The 27,530-nt window shown below is 36.5% G+C and overlaps 1 protein-coding gene across 1 annotated transcript in view; it reads left to right on the top strand.

Annotated features, from left to right (window-relative positions):
• Positions 1–7,324: 7,324 nt before the first annotated feature.
• The window catches only part of LOC114642143 (procathepsin L-like), a 32,460-nt gene continuing 12,254 nt past the window's right edge, over positions 7,325–27,530 (top strand). The window contains exons 1-4 of the mRNA XM_028791126.2: positions 7,325–7,447; positions 16,435–16,557; positions 20,689–20,856; positions 25,436–25,660. Coding sequence (XP_028646959.2) covers positions 7,346–7,447; positions 16,435–16,557; positions 20,689–20,856; positions 25,436–25,660 — 618 coding nt within the window. The 5' untranslated portion in view covers positions 7,325–7,345. The remainder of the gene's footprint in view (positions 7,448–16,434; positions 16,558–20,688; positions 20,857–25,435; positions 25,661–27,530) is intronic.

The following is a 27,530-nucleotide window of genomic DNA, read 5'->3' as shown; positions in this document are numbered from 1 at the left end:
GCCCAGATTAACTGAGTGATTGAAACATTTACCCTAAATTAAATACCTAGCTTGAATGGAAAGCTCCATCAACCACTATAGAATTGTAGAACTGTAAATCATAAAAAAATGAATGTCTGTGCCTCAATTCATCCTATATTGCAGTTTAAATGTTAGCAGAAAAACACAAGTTTATTTTCCCTCAGACTAAACCTCCTAATTAAAATTTCATTTTGCATTTTTATTACATATGGCTTTTATATATTTTGATTTTAATAACCTTTCTAAAACATATCTGATTTCACACTCGGCTGACTCTTGACATATAGGTAATTTAACACTCCTCATACACTTGCTGAAAATTAAGTTTGAAAATGGAGGAATCAGTGTTTTTAGAAACCTTGATAAGTAAGAGGACTGGCTATGTCAAAGACATCCCCCATCCATAAGAGCTATGGCAAAGCATTATTAAAGCTCGATTTGTTGTGGTATTGTGAACAACAGCATTTAATGTTTCTTTTCATTGTTATGTTGATGACACGCAAGTCTAACTCTGCAATGAATTGGCTGCACAACTGTCTCGTAGAACTAGGATCCTGGATGGCTGACAATTTTCTCGATCTTAATCAAAATACAATGGAAGTGCTGATATCTGATCCTCCTGCCAAAGTTTAAACTACTGTAGTTTTGAACTCCTGGGCTCTTTCGCGGACTTTTGCAAACCCCATGTTTGGAATCTTGGGGTTATTTTTGATAGTAAACTCTCTTTTGAGAAACAGATAAATTCTGTGGTGAAGAGTTGCTTTTTCCAGCTTCGTCTTTTAGCCAAGGTGAAACCTTTTATATCTCCTAGATATCTTGGAAACGTTACTCATTGCATTCTGGGATCAGCAAATCCCTGATGTGCAGGGTGTAGCTGGTCCAGAATGCTGCTGCCCATTTTTTGGCCGGGGCAAGAAAGTTTGATTCTGTTTCTCTAATTTTAGCCTTTTTACACTGGCTACCTGTTAGCTTCAGAATTGATTTTAAAATTTTGCTGCTGTTTTTTAAATCAATACATGAGTATGCTTCCACCTTTTTTCTGAATTGTACGTTATACACCAGCCATCCAGAGAACTTAGATCTACCGGTCAGTTGTCTCTTGTTGTCCACTGTACTAAGTGTAAAACTAAGGGGCACAGAGCTTTTGCAGCTGCTGCACCTTGTCTGTGGAATTCATTACCTAATTACATTAAGGTGTCACCTTCAACTGAAATGTTTAAAACAGGGTTGAAGACGCATTTCTATTCTCTAGCTTTCCGTGACCTTCAGTGATACTGGCGGTTCCTTCCTCTTGGTCATTTGTTTGTTTCAAATTACTGCTGCTTTGTATTATGTTTTAATTGTATTTTATTCTATTTATTTTATTTATGCTTATTGTATATTTTATTGTGAAGCATTACTGATGTTGTTTTAAATGTGCTATATAAATGAATTGACATTATCATCCATGCCATTCCATTTTTACATATATCCTAAAAAATAAATGTTCATCCATGGTATTTAATGCATCAGTCATAATGTAAAACACTATACTGTTTATAAAACACCAATAAAATGATACAGTCATTTTCAAGCTTTTCATTTTGAAAACATTCCTTAGCACAAAGTCTTGGAGAACCTTTGAAATTAAAACATTTACTCTGAATGATGTGTGAACTTGATAGTATGAACTAAATTACAAATGCATTAGAGAGACAGAAAACAGATCTCAGACGTTTTATAATCACTTCATGAATATTTGGCAGCACAGTGGTGAGTGTTGTTCTTCATAGCTCTAACTTTGACACAATAACTGGCCACAGTCTGTGTGGAGTTTACATGCTCTACCTGTGTCACAGTGAACTTTGTCTGTATATTCTAATTTGCTTCTACATCTCAAAGACATGTGTGTGAGATTAATTGGAGACTCCACATTGGCTTAGTACAAGAGAATGAGTATATGACTTTATGCTTCCATTGACTGGTGATCCATCTCAGTTGCTTCTTATTACGTATATGATACTGGATAACCTGGACACTCTGTGGTGGAGAAAGCACTTGTAGAAAAATGGATACTTAGGCAAATCATAGAACTAAATCCTGTCCCAAAACTGCCCTTGATAGGTAAAGTTGGTGCAAAAAAAAAGCTAAAAAAAATTTTTGTTTGTTTTACAGGAATTGGACTGATATATTTGTTGTTATTTGCATGCGCTACAGTACAGTATGTGTAAATGGGAACGTCCGTTTTTTCTTCTTCTTTCTCTAATTCTTTTGAGTGTCAGAGGGGGATTGCCATTCTTGTTTGCGATATTTGTGCTTTTCTTGAGCTTTTGTAAAAGCTAAATTTCCCCTTGGGACAAAAAAAGTTTGTTCGTTCAAAAGGTAAGTCGTTGTGGGTCTGAGGGGACCTGTTACTCCTGTTTCCCAATTCCCACCTCTTGGTACAACCAACTGCTCTGTGTCCCATCTGTCTATCTTTGCTGACCCCTTTATATTTCACTTTCAGTTCACTTTTCCAAGTGAGGACAGACCAGGCCAACCTGTCCTCAACTATATTTCTGTTTTTCTGACCACAATGGAAACAGTAGAAGCACAATTCTTTTTCCTGCTGGACACACTCTCTGCATCTTTGATTGGTACTACCCCTTCATACCTCAGTTTTTAATTAGGGAAGAACATGGACAGTTATCCAAGTATTGTTATCAGCATATTTCACAATATTTTCAAAATTTTCTGTTAGTTTTGACACTTGAGCTGTTTCACAATCTTATTTTTCTAGGATTTTGAACTGGCTATGGTGGGGGAATGCTGCCTCAGTAATCCTAAACTCTATCTTGTTGGACTTAGGTGCTCATCAAATAGTTATCTATTGTGAATGGGTCTAAAGAAAGGTTCCAGACAAACAACAACAAAAAAACATGAGTTGCATGATATGTATAAATGAATCTTAAAGACTGTCTGGGAAAACATATACTAGGATTCACTCCTGGATTCAGTTCTGGTGATGACCTGCATTGAGACACCACGTCTGCTTACCCACATGGTGCAAACTGAGGGCCGGCAAAATGCCAGTCAAGTACCTAGAAAAAGCATATTATTATTTATGATTATCTGGTGTTGACTGCAGCCTAAAAAAATAGTTGGAAATCAAAAACCAGCCCTGCACTCTTAAAAATAAAGTTGCCACAGTGGTTCTTCAGAGCAATGCCAAATGGGGAACCATTTTTGGCTCCCAAAAGACTGATCCCCTCATTTATTTAGATCTGTAACTAGCTCTATATAGTAAATGACCATGAATACATGGTAACAGATATGTGAAATACCAATGGGTTCCTAATTAAAAAAAAGACTATTGCAGCATAGATAACACAAGCTAAGTTTAGGTTTTCTTAACCTGTTAATGTCCTGCTAAGTAGTACTATACAATAAAGATTTACCTTTTTATCCTACATATGAGAAGTTTTTCAATCTACAAAGAACCAACTTCATATGCAGAAAAAACTCCCCAGAATGAAATGGTGCTTTGTCAAGCAATAGCTCTACCAGGAACCACACAACACATTAAAGAACCATAAAATGCCATTAGAGAATCATTATTTTTAAGAATGAGGTGCCAGTTCTTCACAACAAAAACATTCTGGAACACATCTACTGTATTTATACTTGCAAGCTAATTTAGAAATGACCATTTACCATTTACATTCATGTTTTGATATAGTCAATATACATCATAAATAATAATAAAAAATAATATAAAAAAGATTATTATAATATCTTTAGGTGTAGGGGAAAATTGGAGTGCACATGCAATCTCTGCACATTGAACGACTCAACTAGGAGTTGAACCCCATTTTTCTGGAGTTTTAATTCAGTTTCTTCATGCATCTTTGTCATTGCAGAACTGCAGACAGCTAAGTCTTTCTTGAATCAACTCTAAATATGAGGTCTGTCCACCAGGGTTAGTTCATGGAGCACTTTGGAAAAATCAATCTATCCATGGAGTACCCTATGGTTTGGGAGGAAATACAATTTTACTGTTCTGCTCAATTGAATTGCAGCCTACTTACTGCAGATCTCACTTTTTTAATTTGTGAAACCGGTCAGTTCTAGAAGTGGACATAATGGAAGGGCAACATTAAAAGACTTGACCTATGAAGCCACAGCTCCACTGTGGGAGTTGTTAGTTTTTGCACATGAGATTGTTCACAAGAGCTGAACGTGAAGAACATGCAGATAAACAGATTATTTTCATTCTTTTAGAAATCTTACACCATCTTGAACTTCTCTGAGGCAAGGGGACTGACGACATTAAACCACCAGCTCCACGGGGTTATAAAACTGTGAAATGGGCGAGTCGACGCATTTTCAGATTTAGCAGCTTTATCTGAGTTACTGCATCACCGCCATCGACTGTGCCGATCAAAAGGTTGGGAAAAGGCAAGTATTACAACTTGTTCTTGTTTATATTCCTAAACGGGGGCGCTGGTTATTTTGGTTTTCAGGCTATCGGATACAGGAGCAATAGAAATACAAACAAAATCATTTTGGGTAATTTAGTATCCCATTTAGAAAGTTTTAACCCTTTAATGGAGGACTTGCGAGAATAGATATGTACGAAGAGAGAGAGATATCCATCCATCCATTTTCCAACCCGCTGAATCCGAACACAGGGTCACGGGGGTCTGCTGGAGCCAATCCCAGCCAACACAGGGCACAAGGCAGGAACCAATCCTGGGCAGGGTGCCAACCCACCGCAGGACGAGAGAGAGATATACGAATATATAAAGAGAGAGAGAAAGGGCGCTGAATATAAGAAATTAATTCTGTATTATAAAGTCAGTGTTTGGTTACCAAAATATTATTCGGAAAAATATAAAAGTGGTTGTTCAGTTAATGTGTTGAATATGTAATCTATTCTTTGTAGACCTTGAATGACTAAAACTGAACATTTACAGATCTTCAGCGATGTTAGCACACTTGAGCGCATCCTCGAGTTTATGCGTCCTCTCCACCGAAGTAAAGTTAGCTGGACTTCCACATCCTTCTCACATTCAGACTTTGAAGCTTCATATCTCCCAAATGAAAAACAGCCATGTCATTAAAAGCAACTATGGAAAAATTCACGTTGTCTCACAATTTCTTGACAAGCGTTCCTTTTTTTCCATATGTCCCAATTTTTTGTAAGAAACAAAAACAGCTCTCAAAACGCAAAAGTCCAAAATCGGTCCGCAAAGGGTGCAAAATACACATAAACTGGGCACCAATGTATAGAATGCTAGCTGTACATTTTGTTAGATTTTTTTGTGAACATTAACGATAATTTTAATATTTTTAATAACGCATAACTTACACCAATATAAAGTCAACTGCGTAAAAAGCTAAAACAAGAATCGGACCAAATTAATTTTTTTAAGGTCAATACCTAATTGCGAATTTTACAGCTCATAATTGTTTTTGGTTTTTTTCAATCGAAGATATGACACGGAAAAGACCCCCGAATTTGCGCAGCCTTGTGCTATAGTCTCGGTGCTCCACTTGTAGGTATGAATTTCATATTAAATGCTACCAATGATAACCTGTCATTGTAAGGGTCTTCCAATGGATTAAAAGGCAAAATATGAGTTGTAAAAGGCATTGACTTTCAAAAATATAAAATGTGGATTGATGGCTTTACATTAGTGTAATGTATTGTTTTAAAAAAAAATGTCTGTCACAGACTTCAAGTAGTATTCCGTGCTTTTGACACCGATTTTATGTGAATTGTGTACCCTTTACGGATCGATTTCAGACTTTTATTGCTATTTTTGATTTCTTACAAAAAAAAAAACGGACATTGTTAACAAGTTGTGTCAAACTAACTTTAATTCGACAGCTACAGAGCGTGACGGAGGACGGCTGCTGCAGCAGCATATTGTGCGAGCAGGAGAAAGAGATTCGTAGTGTTAATAATAGCGGCACTTCTGCAGGAATAACCATAATAGATTCTAATTCTTGTGATAATGAAGTCTTCAGAAAAGGAGATGACTTTTCATCAACGGTAAACTCTGACGCCATCTCTGAATGTGCGCGCAGTGCGACAACATCTCTGAGCCATTTAGAAAGATGCCCTTCAGTGATCTACATGGTTGGAAGACAGATTTATTAGGTACAGACAATCCCTTACAGAATTTTAGTCTGTTAATACGTGATGTCATATTAGATGTAATTGTGAATAAACCCAATAGATATGAACAGCAACTCATCCACACTCTTAAAAATAACATGCCAGAGTAGTTCTTCAGCACAATACCATCCCAAAAGACCCACACACATGAAGGTTCTAGAAAGAACCTTTACTGTAACAAGCTCCATACAATAAAAACATGAACAGATTGTAACAGATCTGTGAATTCCGAAAGGGTTCCTGATTTATAAAGTACTCTTGTTACATACAATAACACAGGCTGTCATCCTCCAGGTTTTCTTGTTATTTTCTACATCTTAGAAAGCTTTTCAAAACACAAAGAACCAACTTCATATGAGAAGAACTCTTCCCAGAATTAAATTGTGTTTTGTCAGGCAAAGGTTCAACAAGGAACCACATAACCCACTACAGAACCATAAAGTGCCATTAAAGAACTAGAATGTTTATGAGTGCAGCAACGCACACACACCCTGAAGTCAAATGAGCAGCTGCTGCTTTCAATGGTTAGGCTTTGAGGTCAAAGCTCTTGAACTGGATCAAGCCAGTTAATAGTGGATGTAGCGATAGCGGTTAAGGTTGCAACTGATTGTCCACTAGCATCAGCAGTCCTCCCCAGGAAACACCACACTTTAATTGTGGGTGTAGCAGAGTGTAAAAAATGAGTAATATCTAGAATATAGGTTGATAAATATTTTGTTTTTCTTTATTTGTGAAATTAGCTTTATACCTGTATAATGCTTAAAGAGTAAAGAAGCTGGGCAACCCCTCAAAGTTTCACCAATAAGAATTGAGCAAACAGACCCAATTGCAAGGTGTAGCCACAAGGCAGCGCCAGAGAGCCCCAAACCACAGACCCAGCAGTAGTATGCTCATTATGGGGAGATCAGCTTTAAATAAAGAACACATACACTAAAGCATTCAATGTCATTAAGAAGAAACAACTCCATGAACAACTCTTTTGAAATACTTTTCTCTGAACTTGTGTTAAGCCATTAAGTAAAGGCATGGAATTATAATCAAAATAGGGAGAGATAATTAAATTTGTCCGTTATACTGTACTATATATTAAAGGGCATTTTAGATTTAAGGTAAGGAATCTGCAAACCACTAAATTAGATCTGATTTCATTATTCTAGGATGGAGCACCACATTTTCTTCCTAATGCTACTGTTTGTAGCCTCAGGTCATCTCATTCAAGACCCCTCACTGGATGACCACTGGGAGTCCTGGAAGGAAAGCTACCAGAAAACATACAAGGATAAGGTACTCAGTAAATATGAACAAACTTGACACTGACTTAGCTGTGTAAAATTCTCACAAAAACAAAAGGCATTTTTATGCGCAGTTGATTTTACATTTATGGTAGAGTAGCATGTTCATAAGTGGGTTTAATTATTATTTTTTTGGTCACAATCAGCAAGGATTCTAAACTTTTTTGCCATGTCTGCATGGGTTTTATCTTATTATTTAGATTTTCTCCAACATCCCAAAGACATGTGCATTAGAATAACTCGGCGGTTTTCAAACTGGGGCAACCACACTCTTGGCAAAGTTCATGTTCTTACAAAATAATTGCAGTTTTGAAGATTGTATTTAAATTTCCTTGAACAGTTTTTAAATAAAAATAACTGAAAATGACCTGCAATTTTTACATGGAAATAGTCAAATTAAATCAAATCAAGTCAAATTTTATTTGTCACAATTCTACATTCAGAAAGTGAAATGCTTAGTTGCTAAACACCAAGACTGTGCATTAAGGACAATAAACATTGACAGATCATTTTTATAAATATCAATAAAAAATCATTAGGTAAATGACAGTAATAGTATTATTATATTTATAATGTGAAAATATATCTTAAATAAATAATAAAAAACAATAATTTAAACTTAAATAACGATATAAGATAGTTGACTTCATGTAGCTCTAGACAGCTCTGTCCTTGTTGAGGATGCCTATGGACTGTGGAAAGAAGTTCCCACCTCAATCCCTGTGAAATGGTCTTCAGGCAGCGGTAGCGTTTACCTGACTGCAGCCCAGAGAAGAGGTCATTTTTGGGATGACCTTTACCTTTGATAATTTTTTTTGGTCCTACATCACTTGATGTAAATTAGAGAGTGCACACCCAGTGATGCATTCATCTGACTGCACCATTTTCTGCAGATATTTCCGATCTTGCTGCTTCCTGTTTTCAAATTAGGCAATAATACTTCCTGTTAAGTTACTTTTGATGGAGGATATGTAGACATTCTTTAGTAACTGGGAGGAAAGCCTAAAAATCCCTGCAGTGTCTGAGGTGGTGAAGATGTTGTCATGCCTTCTTCACCAAGGTTTCAATGTGCTTGAACCAGGTTGAGTCCTCTGTGATATGGACACTGAGTTGTCTAAAACTGCCCACCATCTCCACTTGAGTTCTTCTGTGGAGGTGATAGCACCCCTGCTGTTTTCTTTCAAACTCCACAATCGGTTCCTTTGCCTTGCTGACAATCAGGAGAAGACTGTTGTCCTGACACCAGTGTGACAGACTCTCCGCTTCATCCAGGTAAGCCAGCTCATTGTTGTTGGAGATCAGGCGCAGCACAGAGGTGTCATCAGAAAACGTGACACTGATTGAAGAGTCATGATCACCCAAACAGTTATATGTATAAAAGGAGTATAGCAGAAGACTTAGAATACAGTTTTGTATATCCTCTGTGTTGAGTGTGTAGGATATTGAAGTGTGGCAACCCTCTCAAACTGCCTGGGGTCTCTCTGTAAAGAAGGTAAAAACCCATCTGCACAGTGAGATGTTCAGACACAGTACTCTGAGCTTAATGATGAGCTTAGAGGGGTTTATTGTATTAAATACCATACTATACTCTATAAATAGAATTTGCACATAATTCTCCCTCTTACTATCTGGGTGGGCCAGTGTCTATATGTAGGATCAAGGTGGTGACATCATCCGTGGATCTCCTGGAGTGATATGCAAACTGTAATGGATCAGTTCTTTTGACAGTGAAGTGCATATATAATACTTGACTAGCCCCTCAAAATACTTCATTGCTATAGATGTTAGTGCAACAAGATGGGATTCATTAAGAAAAGCAAGTTGTGGTTTCTTAGGTACAGAGAAAATGGTGGATCTTTTGAAGCATGTTGGTAACACAGAATGGGTTAAGGAGATATTAAATATCATTGAGAACATTGGTTTAGTTGAATCAGTATAGTTATAGACTAGTGCTGAAGATTTCTACTGGTGTGGTAGACATGTAGCTGTCTGGCAGTATGTAAAGAAACTCAAAAAAGGAGGTGCAGAGGGAGGGAAGGAGGTCTTTAAAAGGACCTTTAGTTTCACAGAGGCTAATCTTGCACAGCTAGATGTATAACATAAACGTCGGGAGACAACCATGAATAAATTTTACTTAGAACTTAGTGGGAACAATAAAATGGCTCACACTGTGCCCTATTTCTAAATCATTTCAATGCCTCATGAAGGCAGCGCTCAAAGTTGGGGTGATAATTTTGAGCTGCAAAGAGTAATGGAGCTCTTGTTTGCTTGGTCTGACAGAGAGCAAGCTTCTGATCATAATTAGCTGTCTACAGTTTGAAAAGACTCCTAAACATATAAATGTGTCTCACACGTACATAGAGCATATTGTATGTGTTAAAAATAAACATAACCTGTGTACATGAGTGGACGCTTGGTGGCACTATTACTCATCTTTTCCTCAATAGACAAACTCAATGGACACAGGTTAAAAGCACTAAGAAGTAATTTCATTTCTTCTTTTCTCTGAGATAGTGCCTCCAAAGCACCCCAGCCACATTAAACAGAAATAAACTCACAATAATTAAACACAATACTCTCCTCTACCTCCCAGCAAGCTCTGTCACACTCCCTCCCAACTCCGGCTCACCTGCTGGGTCCCCATCAGTCCTTTAAATAGTCTTTGACCCAAAAGTGCTTCTGTCCTTCCGACCACGTGACTGGCTGGCACTTCCAGGTCTAATAAAGTACAGGGATTTTCTTCAGCCCAGAAGTACTTCGGGGCTTCCGTCCTCATGACTACCTCGTACTTCTGGGCTACAATGAAACAATATGTCACCAGGTCCTTTGACAGCTCCTCCTGGTAGCACCCACTGGGTGTCAAAACTCCATGTCCCATAGTGCCCTGCACTCCAGAGAAGCTGCCATCTAGCGTTTGGGGGAAGCAGTGTCAGCAAGTAGCTTCCTTCCCCATCCTTCTATTCCAGGGGCATCCATCACACCTGTTACAAGAGAAAATCCTTTCTGTAACATCAGATTATTCAATGACATTTGGAAACATCAATGGACTCTTGGTAAAAGTGAACAATATGTGCTGTGCATGCTCTTTTGTTCACTTACGATGATAGCATTGAAGGCTATGTAAGGTTCAAAGAATTGGCAGCTACAGTTAGGTCCATAAATATTTGGACAAAGACAACTTTTTTCTAATTTTGGTTCTGTACATTACCACCATAAATTTTAAATGAAACAACTCAGATGCAGTTGAAGTGCAGACTTTCAACTTTAATTCAGTGGGGTGAACAAAACGATTACATAAAAATGTGAGACAACTAAAACATTTTTTTAACACAATTCCTTTATTTCAGGGGCTCAAAAGTAATTGGACAAAGTAAATAACTGGAAATAAAATGTTCATTTCTAATACTTGGTTGAAAACCCTTTGCTGGCAATGACAGCCTGAAGTAATGAACTCATGGACATCACCAGATGCAGGGTTTCCTCCTTTTTAATGCTCTGTAAGGCCTTTACTGCAGCGGCTTTCAGTTGCTGTTTATTTGTGGGCCTTTCTGTCCAAAGTTAGTCTTCAACAAGTGAAATGCATGCTCAATTGGGTTAAGATCAGGTGACTGACTTGGCCATTCAAGAATTTTCCACTTCTCTGCTTTAATAAACTCCTGGGTTGCTTTGGCTGTATGTTTTGGGTCATTGTCCATCTGTATCATGAAATGCCGCCCAATCAATTTGACTGCATTTTGCTGGATTTGAGCAGACAGTATGTCTCTGAACACCTCAGAATTCATTCGGCTGCTTCTGTCCTGTGTCACATCATCAATAAACACTAGTGTCCCAGTGCCACTGGCAGCCATGCATGCCCTAGCCATCACACTGCCTCCACAGATGATGTGGTATGCTTTGGATAATAAGCTGTTCCACGCCTTCTCCATACTTTTTTCTTGCCATCATTCTGGTAGAGGTTGATTTTGGTTTCATCTGTCCAAAGAATGTTTTTCCAGAACTGTGCTGGCTTTTTTAGATGTTCTTTAGCAAAGTCCAATCTAACCTTTCTATTCTTGAGGCTTATGAGTGGCTTGCACCTTGCAGTGCACCCTCTGTATTTACTTTCATGCAGTCTTCTCTTTATGGTAGACTTGGATATCAATATGGAGAGCTCCTTTGACCGCATGTTGTCTGTTCACAGCAAAATCTTCAACACGCAAGCACCACACCTCAAATCAACTCCAGGCCTTTTATCTGCTTAATTGATAATGACATAACAACGGACTTGCCCACACCTGCCCATGAAATAGCCTTTGAGTCAATTGTCCAATTACTTTTGAGCCCCTGAAATGAAGGGATTGTGTTAAAAAATGCTTTAGTTGCCTCACATTTTTATGCAATCGTTTTGTTCACCCCACTGAATTAAAGCTGAAAGTCTGCACTTCAACTGCAACTGAGTTGTTTCATTTAAAATTCATTGTGGTAATGTACTGTACAGAACCAAAATTAGAAAAAAGTTGTCTCTGTCCAAATATTTATGGACTTAACTGTATGTTTGTGAAAATATGAAGTGCCTGTTATGCATTCAAAGTAAACAATGTGTCACACCTGTCAAAAGGAGGTGAAAGGGGCTGCTTTTAAAATAGCTGATAATGAAGAGCCTCAGGAAATACAGATTTTAGTACTCAAAACACCCAAATCAGTGAATATGTACAACACCAACAGGGGAGTTCCACTGGCTGAACACTGAAAATATACTCTTGTTCTATGTATTACATGATCGACAGAGTATGCTATCAGTTAGAATATGCATATCTTAGGATTACAAATTGCATTGTTGGTAAAGACTCAGACTGCAAACATAAAACATGCCAGAATTACATGGAAAAGTGCCTTTTCATAACACGTGTAATTGAAACACTATTTGTCAAAGACTGCTGCAACTTGAAAATTGAACACCAGCTTCTTTTAAAGTAAATGCTGACCAGCACCATCCTAATAACCCCTGGGAATTGAAGTCCTTTCTGTAGCACTGCCACAACATTGGCCCAATAATAGGCTTCTTTATTGAACAACTAAATAGAAAAAAAAATAGAACAGATGAGTGTGATTCCAATTTATTCATCTCATCTCATTTCATCTGCACTCTGTTGCAATATTTTTCTGCAAACTCAGTAATGGGCAATGAGTAATTTATGAGTTCATGCAACACAACACATCAGGTCCTCACTGTTTTGTTTATTCTAAGAATACAAAAAAATATTTATTTTTGGATGCTACTATTTAATATATATTTTTTGTGTATGGCTTTGTGTAGATCCAATAAACGAGCTATTTGGATCTGGAGGCCCTCCCCGCCTCATGTGTTTCTTATACCAATTTCCAGATGGTATTCCCATGTTGAAATACTGTAAAGTGCCTGACAAAGAACTGGCATATAATGAAACCAAGGTGAACATGCATAAAGAGCAAAAAGGCAGAGTACAACATGTATAAGGATATTTACGTATCAAAATAAATAGAGTCAGACATTTTAATAATTTTCTCATCTTTTTAATTTTTACTTTTCCATACCTACCAGTGCTCCATTCCTTTGCTTTGCTTGTTAAAATGAACCAAGCCTGCAGAGCTGTGCTCTTGCAATACAAATGTCAAACCCACCTGTATTTTAAGTTCTGTGTTTTCTTAACTGGATTTACTGTATACATTACTCAAAATTAATAGCCAAGTCACATTGGTTTTCAGAAAAAAACTTCAGGTTAATTTACATATACTGTATTTTTTTTGAACCTGTAAGAAGGGGAATCAGACAGCAACATGCAATTGAAAATTTTGAAATTTTATTTCCATTTTAACAAGTTTCTTCAATGTTTCCACAGAAATCAGTGCTCATACTCGGTTTACTGCATGTACAGTGTAAGACTAGTTTAACGCACAGTTAAAAACTATTGTAACCACCAGGCACAAGAATGGAGTGATTTACCGATTTTCACCGTTTCAGCATTGGCTAGACAGGGCTGGTTTAGATCAGGTGGTTTTGGCCTAGACAACTTCCCTTGGTTCGCAAATCTAAAAACTCCAGGAAAAGAAGTGTGTGAAATTTTCTATAAGCTTAATCGATCCATCAGTCATTGTTATAGATGTAGTGCCAATAATAGCATATGCCATCACAGGACAAATTTAGGGGCCAACAAGATTATAATACAGTGTCATATATAATAGCTGACGAATGTGATAAGTAAGACACAGAGCAGATACAAGAAGTGTACCATGTGTAGACACCAGGAAGACTTTAGAAGCATAATGGACAGATTTTATGCAGCACATGTAAAGGATGAGCTGCATACATCCAGGATAGCTAGCAGTATGGTGTAAAATTATAAAACGGGATAAAGACAAACTAACACAAAAGATAGATAGATAGATAGATAGATAGATAGATAGATAGATAGATAGATAGATAGATAGATAGATAGATAGATAGATAGATAGATAGATAGATAGATAGATAGATAGATAGATAGATAGATAGATAGATAGCACTTTATTTGTCCCCAGGGGGGCATTTAGCTTTTTACTGAAGCTCAATAAACAAATAAATACATATTATGATGATAAACAACAACCCCTTCTCCAATACACACAGTGGCGCAGCGGCATTATTCTGCCCTTTTTTATATAGTTCCATTGTTTTACAAAAACAGAGGTACACATATTAAGCTATTATACAGAACAAAACTATAAAACTAAATACAAAGTGATAAGATAAACTGCACAATTCCAGATAGAACTTTAAAGGCTGGCAGATTATGTCAAGGCAATAACAATACAATCACTTACTTTCTTGTAGATAAAGGGACAGCAATTTAAAACTCCAGTCATCCGTCTTTATTTGAATGTCGAGACAGATGCAGTATCTCAAATTAGTTCAAAGACATGCTCTTCTATGTATAAGGGAAGTCTCAAAATGCTCATGGTCAAAACCAGACAGATTAACAATTCTAAGTGATTCTTATTAAAAGGAGAGCCTATGTTTTTCCCTTTTCAGAATTTTAGTCCTATACCACGATCACCGAGTCATCAGTCAGCTATTATTAATATTCATATACTGAACTTGCGCACAACAGAACTGTGGAAGCAAGAGACCCTGGAGTCTGTTGTGCTACTATATGCAGTCTTTAACTAAATTGTAGCCACAGTTCTTATGTTTTACCTCAGAGGAACCAAAATAATTTTTGATGAAGTAGAACCAAATACTGTAACTTGGTGGTACTCTTTTTATGGTGATACGGGGACAGTGGATCAAAGAGTTTGGGTGGCTGAAGCTTCAAACTCCATCAACATTCAATCAAGGAGCATGGAGGGGGGAGAGGGGTACCCATGAAGATTCATGAAAAGGTGTCAGTGCTTACTTGTACACTAACAAAAGCTGCCAGAACTCTATTTTGAAATTGGAAGAGGTGCCATACTGAATACCAGCCCACCTCAAGTGCTGCTTACAGAACAATTCAAGTATGTGCTGTGACATTTTTTGAAGAACATTACTTAATCATAGATGGGCTAGAAAGAAAAGTCATATCGTCATCATGACTACATCATCTTTGTCAAGAATCTCATTTTATAGCAGATTACAAAAAACCAATCACATATCCATGCAGGAAATACTGCTTGAAGACTTCAGGACTTAATGAAAGTTTAGCAACATGCTGTCTGAATAATGAGAAATGAGTTAGCATATTGTGATCTGCTCTAAGACTGCTATCATGCCAACAGTGTAGTGAAAATAACCAGACAATGGTAGGAGAAAACAAAATAAACATTGTAATACAAACAGGGGTTAAGAAAATAAGAATGGACAAAACAAAACCTGAAACCCCAAACAATCTTGATAAGGTACATGGCAAAGGTTGATAAATCATTATTGTTTATCTTGTCCCTAAATAATTCTAACATGTCATTTGTTATGAAAAAAAGCTTTGATATTTAAATTTTGTGTCACATATTTTTCTCTTTGTTACTTTATTTCAGTCCTCAGTGTGCCATCCATGAATCCCTAGTGTGTTGTTGTCTTCAAAAAATGTTACGACTCTGACAACTTTCTCTCTTACTTTGGTGACTGTGATTCCATGGAGAATGGCACATCTGCTGTGTTGCAATTGCAATGCCCCTTCTTTTCTGACACTAATTTCATTCTTTGAGGGACAGCTACTATCATGGCTGTGATTTGTGCTATTCCTCCTGAAACCATGACCCTGCTAGCAGTGTGGAGTGGATCACCTCAGACCAATCCAAAAAAAACAAAACAAAATAAACAAGAGCCAGAACCAGAAGACAAAAAGAATAGCATCCATCCATCCATCCATTATCCAACTGTAACAAACAAAATACCAAAAAGGAATGTCAAAAAACAATACAAAACATCAACAAAGCTGCATTATAAAGGTGATTGACCTAGCCAAAATATTTTTTATGCACAAGTAGTTTTTCTAAATTATTCTAAAACTTGAATACTGACCTATCTGTCCATCTTTTATAGGCAGGCCTGGTACCAAAACATATCATGTGCCTTTTTAATTAGGTGATCCACAATGGACATAGAAACTGTAAGCCGTATGGCCGGGACCAGGCAAGGTCAGCACAAAAAAATCAAGTAATCAAAATTAAATAAATGAGTACAAAATAATCAGAAATAAAATTTATGACACACCTTTGCTCTTCTCATAGTGCTTGTTCATCAAGTTTTTTTTTCTTAACTTTGAACATTATTATTTAGCTCTATTTTTTACATTGCCTTTGTGGACCAACCTACACGCATGTCATCAGCTTTGGAAACATGTTAGTTTAGCCTTGACATTGCACTCTTCTGATAAACTTTCATTGTGCTGAGTAGCTTGACTAAACATCTTTAGTTTTTTTTCTCTTTCTGTTTTTGCCATTTTAACAAAAACAAAATCTGATCATCCAAAAGATTGATTTTTTTTCATTCTTGTATTACTACAGGGATATGAGCTTTCAAGGAGGCTTATTTGGGAAAAGAATTTCCGCATGATTGAGAGACATAACCTTAAGTTTTCCAAAGGACAATCAACTTTTGAGATGGGAATGAACCACCTTGGGGACATGGTAAATAGTCATCTTGTTATTATACATTGTCAGGCTTGGACTCCCCAATTTCTTCTACTGGCAAAAACCTTTGTCATGCAAGTTTACCTCCTTGATTAGGATTGAATTTAAGGAAAGTACTATATAGATTGTAAGACTTGTTTTGATAATTCAGCCATATTGTTCTTAAGTTTAGTGATAGTTGTATGTCTTTTGAACTCACGTTGTTCTCTTTTGTTGACATTATTTCCTTCTCAGTTCTGAAAAAGAATGTTTTTATGTAATGCAGGTCCATGCCTTTGTATTATTACAACAACAGAACATTAGAACCATCTTGACGAGAACAGACAATTCAGTCAAACAAAGAACAACAGTTCTATCTACTTAATTCGTTCAAAAATAACATCAAGTCTACTTTTAAAAATCCCTAAAGTCTTATGTCTACCACACTACTTGGTAGCTTATTCCATGTATCTATGGTTCTCGGTGTAAAGAAAAACAAAACTTTACCCTTAAGAAGTTTCCAACTGTGTCTTTGTGTTCTTGTTAAACTAATTTTAAAATGACAGTCTCAAGCCATTGTACTAATTTCCTTCATAATTTTAAACACTTCAATCATGTTTTATCTTAATCTTTTTTGTTTAAATTTTCTTTTATATTATATGTAGTACTAGGGTGTTGTACCGTTTTAGCCATTATAAATGTAGAGAAAAACCAAGCAAAATGACACCTTTTATTGGCTAAATGATTACATCTTGCCTGAAGAAGGGGCCTGAGTTGCCTCGAAAGCTTGCATATTGTAATCTTTTTAGTTAGCCAATAAAAGGTGTCATTTTGCTTGGCTTTTCTCTACTTTTATATTATATTATATTATATTATCCATCCATCCATTTTCCAACCCGCTGAATCCGAACACAGGGTCACGGGGGTCTGCTGGAGCCAATCCCAGCCAACACAGGGCACAAGGCAGGGAACCAATCCCGGGCAGGGTGCCAACCCACCGCAGGACACACACAAACACACCCACACACCAAGCACACACTAGGGCCAATTTAGAATCGCCAATCCACCTAACCTGCATGTCTTTGGAATGTGGGAGGAAACCGGAGCGCCCGGAGGAAACCCACACAGACACGGGGAGAACATGCAAACTCCACGCAGGGAGGACCCGGGAATCGAACCCAGGTCCCCAGATCTCCCAACTGCGAGGCAGCAGCGCTACCCACTGCGCCACCGTGCCGCCTATATTATATTATATTATATTATATTATATTATATTATATTATATTATATTATATTATATTATATTATATTATCAAAAGTATTTTTTCTTTTGAGGCTTTTCGTGAAACATCCACCCAATGTGCAAGATTGTTTTTCTTCCAACTTAAATCTAGTCTTCACTGTCTTTTTAGTCTAAGATTTTTATTTCATTAATTTTTTTTAGTCATTCTCATGTGTATTTGACAGGGGGGTTGTTTTCTGTCATAATATAATAATATTTATGTATGTATGTATGTATGAAATATGTCAAATTTCCTCCAAAAACAAATAATCTATCTATCTATCTATCTATCTATCTATCTATCTATCTATCTATCTATCTATATACATTTTTTATGAAAATGTACCATATACTCTAAATAAATGCTATTGATTCTGTCAACATAACTCCTTGAAATACAGTATAACCATAGCCAAACAGATACAGGCACATACACATAGTACTTAGTTCAAGCACAAAAAACACTTTCATTCAGAGGATGGTCAAGAAATATTTTTTCATCTATTATGCTAAATCTTTCCCATGCTAGAGGCCTTAGCCTCACTCCATTTTCCATTTAAATCAATGCTTTTTTAAATGTCATTGACACTTCCCAGGAGAACTGGAACATCTTTGTTACTCATCACTGGCAGGTACAGTACAGTCCATTACTGTATTTCCAGCAGAGGATCACTGCTGGATTCTGTACCTTTAGCATCTTTTGTCACATTATCACATTATATTGACCTGCCATTCGGATTCAGACTACTGCATGTTTCAGTAAGCCTTGATTTTGCAATTCTTATTGAAAAAAACTCATACATTTATTTAAAACAAAAAACATTACTTTAAAACAAATATTAACAAACTGACTTTAGCTTTTCTCATTGGTAACTTTGTATACTGTAGCACAACATTTTTAAAGAGAAAAAAAAACTAAAACGTTTGCACATCCCACTGTTTTACAATTTAAATCTATAAATCTTATTTTATTTTTTTTAAGTTTTGCTTGTTTCACCATTTTCTAATACAGTACAACCATATAATGTTGAATTTTTTAATGGTGAGTTTGGAGTCCCCTCCTACTTTTTGCCATGTTAGGCAAACATGTCGCCATTGGAGTTTCTGCTTTAATAAGAACTGAAAAAGAATGTCTTATAATAAGTACACACCTTTGGTCATGAGTGTATTTTTTTTTTCAAATGAACCTTGACAGCCACAAAAAGAAACTATCAAAGCCAAGTTCATTTTCCATCCAACCATCCATTTTCCAACCCGCTGAATCCGAACACAGGGTCACAGGGGTCTGCTGGAGCCAATCCCAAGTTCATTTTTCCCCTGTAAAATATAATACGGAATCTGACTCCTATTTGCTTTAAAAAACGTTAAACCACCACTCCCACAAAAATTTCAAGCACAACTAAATTTCTTAGGTGCGTTCATATGTAAGCAACTACTGTCATTATCATGTCTGTCTGTCAGTATGAAATAACGGCTTCCAGTTGATTGATTTTGTTGAAATTTGGGACACGTATTTGTCAGGATTGTTGAGATACAGTATATCAACTAAATTCTGCTATACAAATTTGTGATTTTCAAACTTGTCTATCTTGAAAGTCATACCACATGAGATTTTCAGTTAAGGAAGAAGTTTTAAAGCAGGTAAGGTAGTTGTACTCACTAATCTTTGTACCGCAGAGTGGTGACATGCTGATTTGCACATGCAAGTACGAATTTCACTGTACATGTGACAATAATGACCCTAAAAATCTATAAAATGGAGAAACATTCTCATGATTTTTTTTTCTTGGTTGCTCATTTTAGATTGTTGAGTTGGTTATTTTCCATACTTTGAGAGATCCCAGATGGCCGTCATTTTCAACATGACCAAATTATGTATATGAAATTGTCTCTTGAGTAGCCATATAGTGTGGAGTGGTGGCTGTGAGGCTAAGGATCTGTGCTGGTATCCAGAAGGTTGCTGGTTTGAATCCCTGTCACTGCCAAAAGAGATCCTACTCTGCTGGGCCCTTAAGCAAGACCCTTAACCTGTAATTGCTCCAGGGGTACTGTACAATGGCTGACCCTGCACTCTGACCCCAACGGGTATGCAAAAACTAACAGATTTCTAATACAAGAAATTGAAGCCTTCAAGCAAGCTAATATCACCTGATCTTGAAATCTTTTTACTTTAATATCTGTGTTTTTGAAATTCAGTCCATTTACATTTAGATTTAATTAATTCCACATAGGTACTTACATTTGTCCATGGAGGAACAAGTAGAAAAAAAAAACATCAGGCTTGATTAATCGATAGGGATTTTTCCTTGTCTCTCTTTCTGTAGTAAAGTATTTTATAATTCAGTTTTATCATGGCAGCAGGCTAACATGCTATTTACCTTATCTTATAAAACTTTGAAAAAAACTGAAATTGTGAAACAATAGTATTTTTTTATTATATGTGTAATGCATATACAATTAAACATTTATTTGTTTTTAAGTGATAAATTATACATAATACATTTTTCTGTACCTTTTCCTCTTTGCATTCTTCTTTCAGTTTACTGGATACTAAATCTAAAAAAATCCTTTTTCTGACACTAACTCTACAAACCACATAAAATTTGACATTGCTTTTTCTTAATAACACTCAAACAAATTTCAACCCAATTATTGTTCCATCGAACAATGCAGCCTGCAGCATGTGTGTGTGTTTGTAGATGGACATATATTTAGCAGACATATTAAGAGAAGACTTCAGGTCATGGGGAAAGGAAGAAACTGTAGTAAAATGGCTTGAAGGAACACTAAATGAAAGGTAATGAGTGTGCAGTTTTAACTGACTGTGTTGACTTGATAACCTCTGTTAAATTGGTTCTCCCATACAGACCAATGAAGAAATTAATTCCATGCTCAATGGACTCAGAATACCTGAAGACAACAGAAACAACTTTACTGATGCTACATATGCTGAACCTTCAGAACCTTCAGATGATCAGTGTTCAAAGAGAGTAAATTGGGTCAACAGGGGGTATGTCACTAAAGTCCGAAACCAGGTATGTTCTCACTTTCAAGTACATTAGGTGTGTTTCAAAATAAGGAAAAGCTAAATTGTGCAATCATTTTGATTACATGCATAAATAGGCTCATGAATTACTGTGGAATGTCATAAAATGTGTAACGGATGTAGTACAACTTGATTCAGAGCCCGTGTACATTAATTTTATGATACAATATATTTAAGAACAATACATGACTGGCACAGTAAGGCAACAACCAAAACTCACTGAATCTCTCCAATATGTATTGATATTAGGAGGAAGCACTGTGTAGTCCTAATGCTATCTATATGAAAATCCAACTGAAAAATTCAATGCTATAAAGATCCCTTTACCTTGGCAATAATGTGCTTTCTATACATTGTATCCAGGTAGAGGTCAGGTGTCTCCTTCACTGTGTAAAATTCAATTTAGTTTTCTCTTATATGGTTGATATATGCAGTATGAAAACTTATATTTTGTTGAATATTGTTGCTATCCGACCACCTATGACTGTGATCTGAGATATCGGATCATACAGGCATTTGGTCCTGTATTTTAACGTATTCAAGTGCTATTTATTTAATAAAGAATTATCAAAAATGCATGCCAGATGTAACGGAGGCAGATGTTTTTCTCAAAGGTCCCTTACACTGAATACTATTTAAGAATGTTTTAACATCCTAGCGATATCTGTGGGCTGTCCTAAAAACACCTATTTTTTATGAGTTGCATTGTGTTCATATTGTCATCATTATATCTATTTTCTCAAAAGACAAATGCTCCTGTGGTCAATGGTCTAGTTTAGAACTCATCTCTTGTGGACAAATTTAGCACAAATAAAGTCGCACGCTTCTGGAGATTCCAGAATAACATACAGAGCAACTTTTCCTTATCATTAGCTTTATCTATTTTATAAATTAGCCTGCCTGTTTATTCAGTCCCATGCAGTGAGGACACAGTGCCTTGTCTTGAAAGCTGGAACTAACTCTGGATTAGGAACAGTCCTTCATTCCTTTTGTAATCACCGTAGCTGTAATCTGCAGCTAGCTGCCTCTTTAAACTTTTAATGATCCTTGTTGTTTAACCCAGGTGACTGAGATTGTGGTTTTCTTCAAATCTTTGCTGGCAATAACTAACACCAAAACCTCTGAATTGGGAAATATAAAGCTCAGTAAGTCTACTCACTGCCGATTAAAGCATTATAACTGAACCAAGATTTCCTCCTTGGGAGAACCGAGACTTCCTCCTTGGTACTGATGTGCTGACGTCATGTTTGCAAATGAAGGAGAAGCAGCTGAGAGTTTTTGGATTTTGTGGTGTGACAGTTATTATAAAAATACATTTTGCTCCTAAAACCTTTGTGTTTTGGTTGCCGTTAAGGAACAATTGGAGCAATTTTTAAAGCTTTTTTTCCTCTTTAGTAGGGTTTTTACTTTTTTTCACCCCCACAGGAGCAAAAGTAGCTAAGTGTTTAGGGGAAAATTTTGAAAAGTTACTTGTACTTTTCAAACTAGCGCCAACAAGGCAGGGGGCAGTATGCAGCAGTAGTTGACACAGGCATCTGTATGAGTAAATAACCGGTGTTGCAGTAAGTAACAAACGATTCCTTAGTGGGAAATAAAAGAGATCTGCTGACTTCAAAGCGGTAAAGAGAAGGGCTGTGTGGTACACAGGCAGGTGCTCAGCATTAAGGCACCGATCGAGCAGAAGAGGAAGTAGGAACAGACAAGGCAGGAAAAAAATTAGTTAGCTGCGGATATTCAGTAAGTGAGTTTTTCTCGATTGAACAGTTCTTATTAGTCAGGAAAGTAGAACAGTTAAGAGGGTGACAGCATAAGGGTTAGTTAAAATGAAGGAATACAAACAGCGCAAATGGAGAGCTTTTGAGTAAAGTGAAATATTGTGTAAATGTTGGGTTCGTAAACTGGTGGTCGGCGACATGAACACAGAATTCAATGAATGTTCTTCTGAGCGGGTGTCTTTATTGCATTTGTACTGTCTCTATCTTAAGTGCCAAACACCCAGTTCCTATCGTTCTTTTTTCTTTCATCACCAATCACCACACGATAAACATCTTTGTGAAAGTAATGCTAGCTAAAAACTTAGGATATATATACTTTGAAAAATCTTCGTTATACACGTTTAATTACACCATCCATTCAGGATTGCGTCATTCCAGCAAGCATCGTACACAAGGCAGTAACAATTCTTGAACGGGGCACCACCACATTGCAGGGTGAATACGAGCACACACACACACTTGGGTCAGTTTAGCAATAAAAAAAAACCTACATCATACATGACTTTGAAAGAAAACTGAAGCACGCCGAGTAAACCCACCAGAAAAACATGCAACCTCAAGGCAGGGAACACCCTGGACCCACTTGCTGCGAGGCAGCAGCGCAACCTCCACGCCACCCTGCCCCCATGTGTTTAATACAGTACTTGCTTTAATGCATTTCATCATGAAAATGATATCAAGTATTTATCTTTACATTCTAAATGTTCTGAGAGCAGGAATATCATGAAATTACTGTAATGTATTATGTGTGGTGATTGCTGCCTGCGTCTCCTCTCAGTGCATGAGGAAGTCCGTTTAAGAAGCATGTAGCGTTTAACATGGCTCGGGGAACACTTAATACGAAGTATTTAATGTGCTACATTAGTTATGACGGGATTTGAGAAAATCTAGTAATTAAACATTGATTTTAAGATGAAGTTTATGACATTCTACTTTAATCAAAAAATAAACTATGAGAATAAAGTCAACATGTCGACTTTAATCTCGACATAAACGTTGAGATTGAAGTTGAACTATCGACTTTAATCTCGATTTAAATGGCGAGAATAAAGTGGAAATGTCAAGAATAAAGTGGAATGGATGACTTTAATCTCAACATAATCGGCGAGAATAAAGTGGAAATGTCGAGAATAAAGTCGACATGTCGAGTTTATTCTCGACATATTTTTTTTTTCTTCACTGTGTCCATATTTTTTTTTCTTCTTCTCCGTGGCCCTAATACCTAGTACGCTTCCGTAGTGTTCAGATGGCTTGGTTAGGAGAAAAGTCAGGTTGTTGTTGCTCCTTTTGTCACCTTACTGAAGTCTTGATTACAAGAATTAGTTCAATACACAATGAACTACTCTATGAGTCCCTTCTTCCCTTTTTTCTCCTTAATCAGAACACTGTAAAAAGTTTTGGTTTCATAAAAGATTGTGTTTTTCACTTTCAGCTCTGTTCTATCTTCTAGTTTGTAGCTAGTACATTACATTTTAAAGCAGGACCAAAGTGTGCTGACAAATGTACCCCCCCCCCCCCCCCCCCCCCCACCCAAAATCACTAGCATTTGAGTCTTGAGTTCTTTAATAACCAGGACTAGAATTCCAGCTTGACATTTGCCAGTTTTGTAGTAGCTAACACATACACCTGTATGCCAACTGCAAATGAATTTTTGCAGGGGATACCACGTGGATTTAGATATGCAACACAAAGTAGACATATAAAGGTGAAATTATAGAAAGTGCCAGTGCCAGTGCAGCTCAAGGGTATATGTTTGTTATACACACATTAAAGCTATGTGCCAGACTGCTTTTTAAACCTGTTTCCACAAATTAACAAATTACGGAGACTGCCCAAATCCACGGTGCAGTAATTTCAAATCTGATAACAAAGGATATACCATTGCAAAATGACAATTTTTAATGTATACATGTCATTTTCACATACACACTCATTTTTGTTTACTGAAAGTGATCGCTTGACTTCAGACAACAAGTTTCACTTGGTTTCATGTCCCAGATTAACACACATACATCAAAGATGATTCACCGTGCCCCTTATATGATGAAACTGCTGAGAATTAAATAAGAACACAAAATTATGCTGAGTTATACTTTGGATTGCCTTTAGAAGCTGTATTCATACATAAATGTCAAATCTACCTTAATTACAGCCATGTCAACAAATTACTGAGAAAGCTGCAATAACCCTTTTAGCTGTCTCAAAATCATAAGGACAAATGACTTTACACACAGTTTGCTATTTTTAAATTTGTTGGTACTAGTACAAAACAAATCTTACTACTCTCCAAAGCACAATTTGGTTTGGCGGGTGAGCATTAAACACAGTTCAGAGTGTTCAGCTCCTTTCCTTCTGAATCTAAAACCAGTAAAAGCCTTATCCAAATGTCAGACTTCTGAGCATTTTTAACTTACTAACTCAAAGGAAAATATACAGTAATGCCAAAGTAGAAAAATACAAAAAAACAAAACTTACGGTTGAGATCATACCATACGATGACTGCAAAATAGCACTTTCCATGCAAGCAGTTCCTAGTCACTGGCTCCTAAAATTGAGAGTATTAATACTATTCAGAGCTAGAAGATGTCATAATTTGGGTAACAAAATGTCACTGTTCATTTGTTGTTACTGTAGTCCTTCAGTTCAATGCACAATATCCACATCAGTATATTAGTTGTTAGATTTTTCTACATGTATTCCCTGTTTCCGTCTCAAGTGTGTCCCAATTCATGTAATGTATGTTATGCCTAAATAAAAAGACATATTTTTTACTAATCTGCTTTTTAAATGTAGGGGCATTGTGGCTCCTGCTGGGCTTTCAGTGCCACGGGTGCTCTTGAAGGCCTACTCAAGAGGACCACGGGCAGATTGGTGGCACTAAGCCCCCAGAACTTGATGGACTGCTCCTCAGACTTTGGAAACCATGGTTGTAATGGAGGATACCTTACCACATCATTCAAGTATGTGAAGTTGAATAATGGCATTGACTCTGAAAAGAGCTACCCTTATGAACACAAGGTAATGAGATGAAAAGTCTTTGTTTCACTATGGAATTGATCTTTAGAAAATATTTTCCCTGCAAAATATATGATGTTTATAACATGTAGATAAATAAACAATAAACTGACCATGTTAAGTTTTGGAAATATTTTCTTAAATTTCCAAACTGTAAAACTATGACCATTTTACATTTTAGACATTTACCCTATATTTTGGTGAAGAGAACAGCCAACATACAGAGCCAAAAATAAGCAGTTGGGCAAGATGATAACATGATTAAAATACATAAATAAGATAAAATTCTGCATGTTTTTTGTAAAATAAAAATTATCTTATTTGTAAATTATTCATATATTTTTTCCAATTTAAGGAATATAAATGTTTATATGAGTTATTATGATAATACCTTATGTGGAAATTACTTTTTTGGGTAGATTGGGGAATTAAGTTGGAAGTCATCTATTGTTAGTCAAACCCCATCTATTCAATCTAACAGATGGGACCAGGGAGCCCCACTTTGCTGTCTATGGTGAATATCTGTCACTAAGGGAATTCTGGGCAACCTGGCCTTTAAATTTACGTGCTACTGAAGGTACTGATCATAGATCATGGCCCTGTGATATCAGGTTGCCTTGCCCTACAGAATAGTGTAGAAATGATTAATAAATGTTGCAGTTAAGTGATGTGACCTGAAAGTTATTCTGAGAGCACTTCATTCATTAATGCTTGAACATGTTCTGTGCTGTATCAGGAAAAGAATACATTAACAAATAGATGTAAGATGAAAGCAAAGTAGTTGATGGTGTAAGTAAGATGGTTCACAACTTTATTATGATTTTATGCCTTTTTTCTACAGTTTTTTATGTTTTTGTTTATAGGAATCAGTTTTGCAATTGTGGCATGTGTTGCTTTTGTTTTTTCTTGATGTTTATGGGTTGATAGATTCATTATTGTCATATATAAAGCAAACTTCTCATTTGCATGAGTCATGAGTGCATGAGTCTCTTGCACTATGATTTTAGTTTGGGTTTTTGTTTTGTTCATAGGCAACTTCATTTTGTGTGAGCTTGTCATGAGTGAAGTCTACTTTTTTATGATTGCTATGGCTGTTGCAGTTTAAGTGACTCAATGATACAACAGTTAGTTCCTTTTTCCTATACAAGGTGCTGGCATCTGGCTCACAGTGTCCTAGTTTTGTCCACAAACTCTACAAATAACAAACACATGTTTTAGAATAGATAGGGACCATGTTTTTCTGACTTTATTCCTGACTTTACATTTTGATCTCATTGTGTGGTTTGGTTTGTTTCTATGCTACATTGACCCCTTCTGCCCTTCAGCCATAAATTTTTTTGCCACTTTTGTTATTTAATCTTCTGTCTTTTCAGTCTCGTTATTAGGCCTGTAAGTTATTATGTCCTGGCAAGATACCCACACATCACACTGACCTCAAAGGTTAACCTGTATAGTAAATCAAAGGGGAGTAATTGTGGTTCCTTCGTGCTTTTAGACATTTATGTAAATGTAAATAGTTTATAGGGTCATTATTGTTACATGTTCAGAGTAAAGTGAAATTCTTACTTGCATTTAGTAATCAGTATGCAACATGTTGTCACTGTCCAGCACCATGACAAGTGAGCATAACAAACTTTTCTTGAAATTTCTCTCTTCTTTACTTTAACAAAAAGTAAAAAATCTCAGGAAATATATGTCATTAACAAATATATTATTAAGTTTAAATTTTTAATTTTTTTCTCCATTATTATAAAATTGAAATTCATTCATCTGTGCAAGATATATTTCTGTTCTTTACCCCACATTCTTAGTGTACTATCTATAAAGCACTAATGAATTGTTGGCTTTAACACAAACAATACATTTCTAAATG

This window comes from Erpetoichthys calabaricus, chromosome 2, assembly GCF_900747795.2.
Source record: "Erpetoichthys calabaricus chromosome 2, fErpCal1.3, whole genome shotgun sequence".
Taxonomy (NCBI): Eukaryota; Metazoa; Chordata; class Cladistia; order Polypteriformes; family Polypteridae; genus Erpetoichthys; species Erpetoichthys calabaricus.
This window is presented reverse-complemented; position numbering and strand designations above follow the sequence as displayed.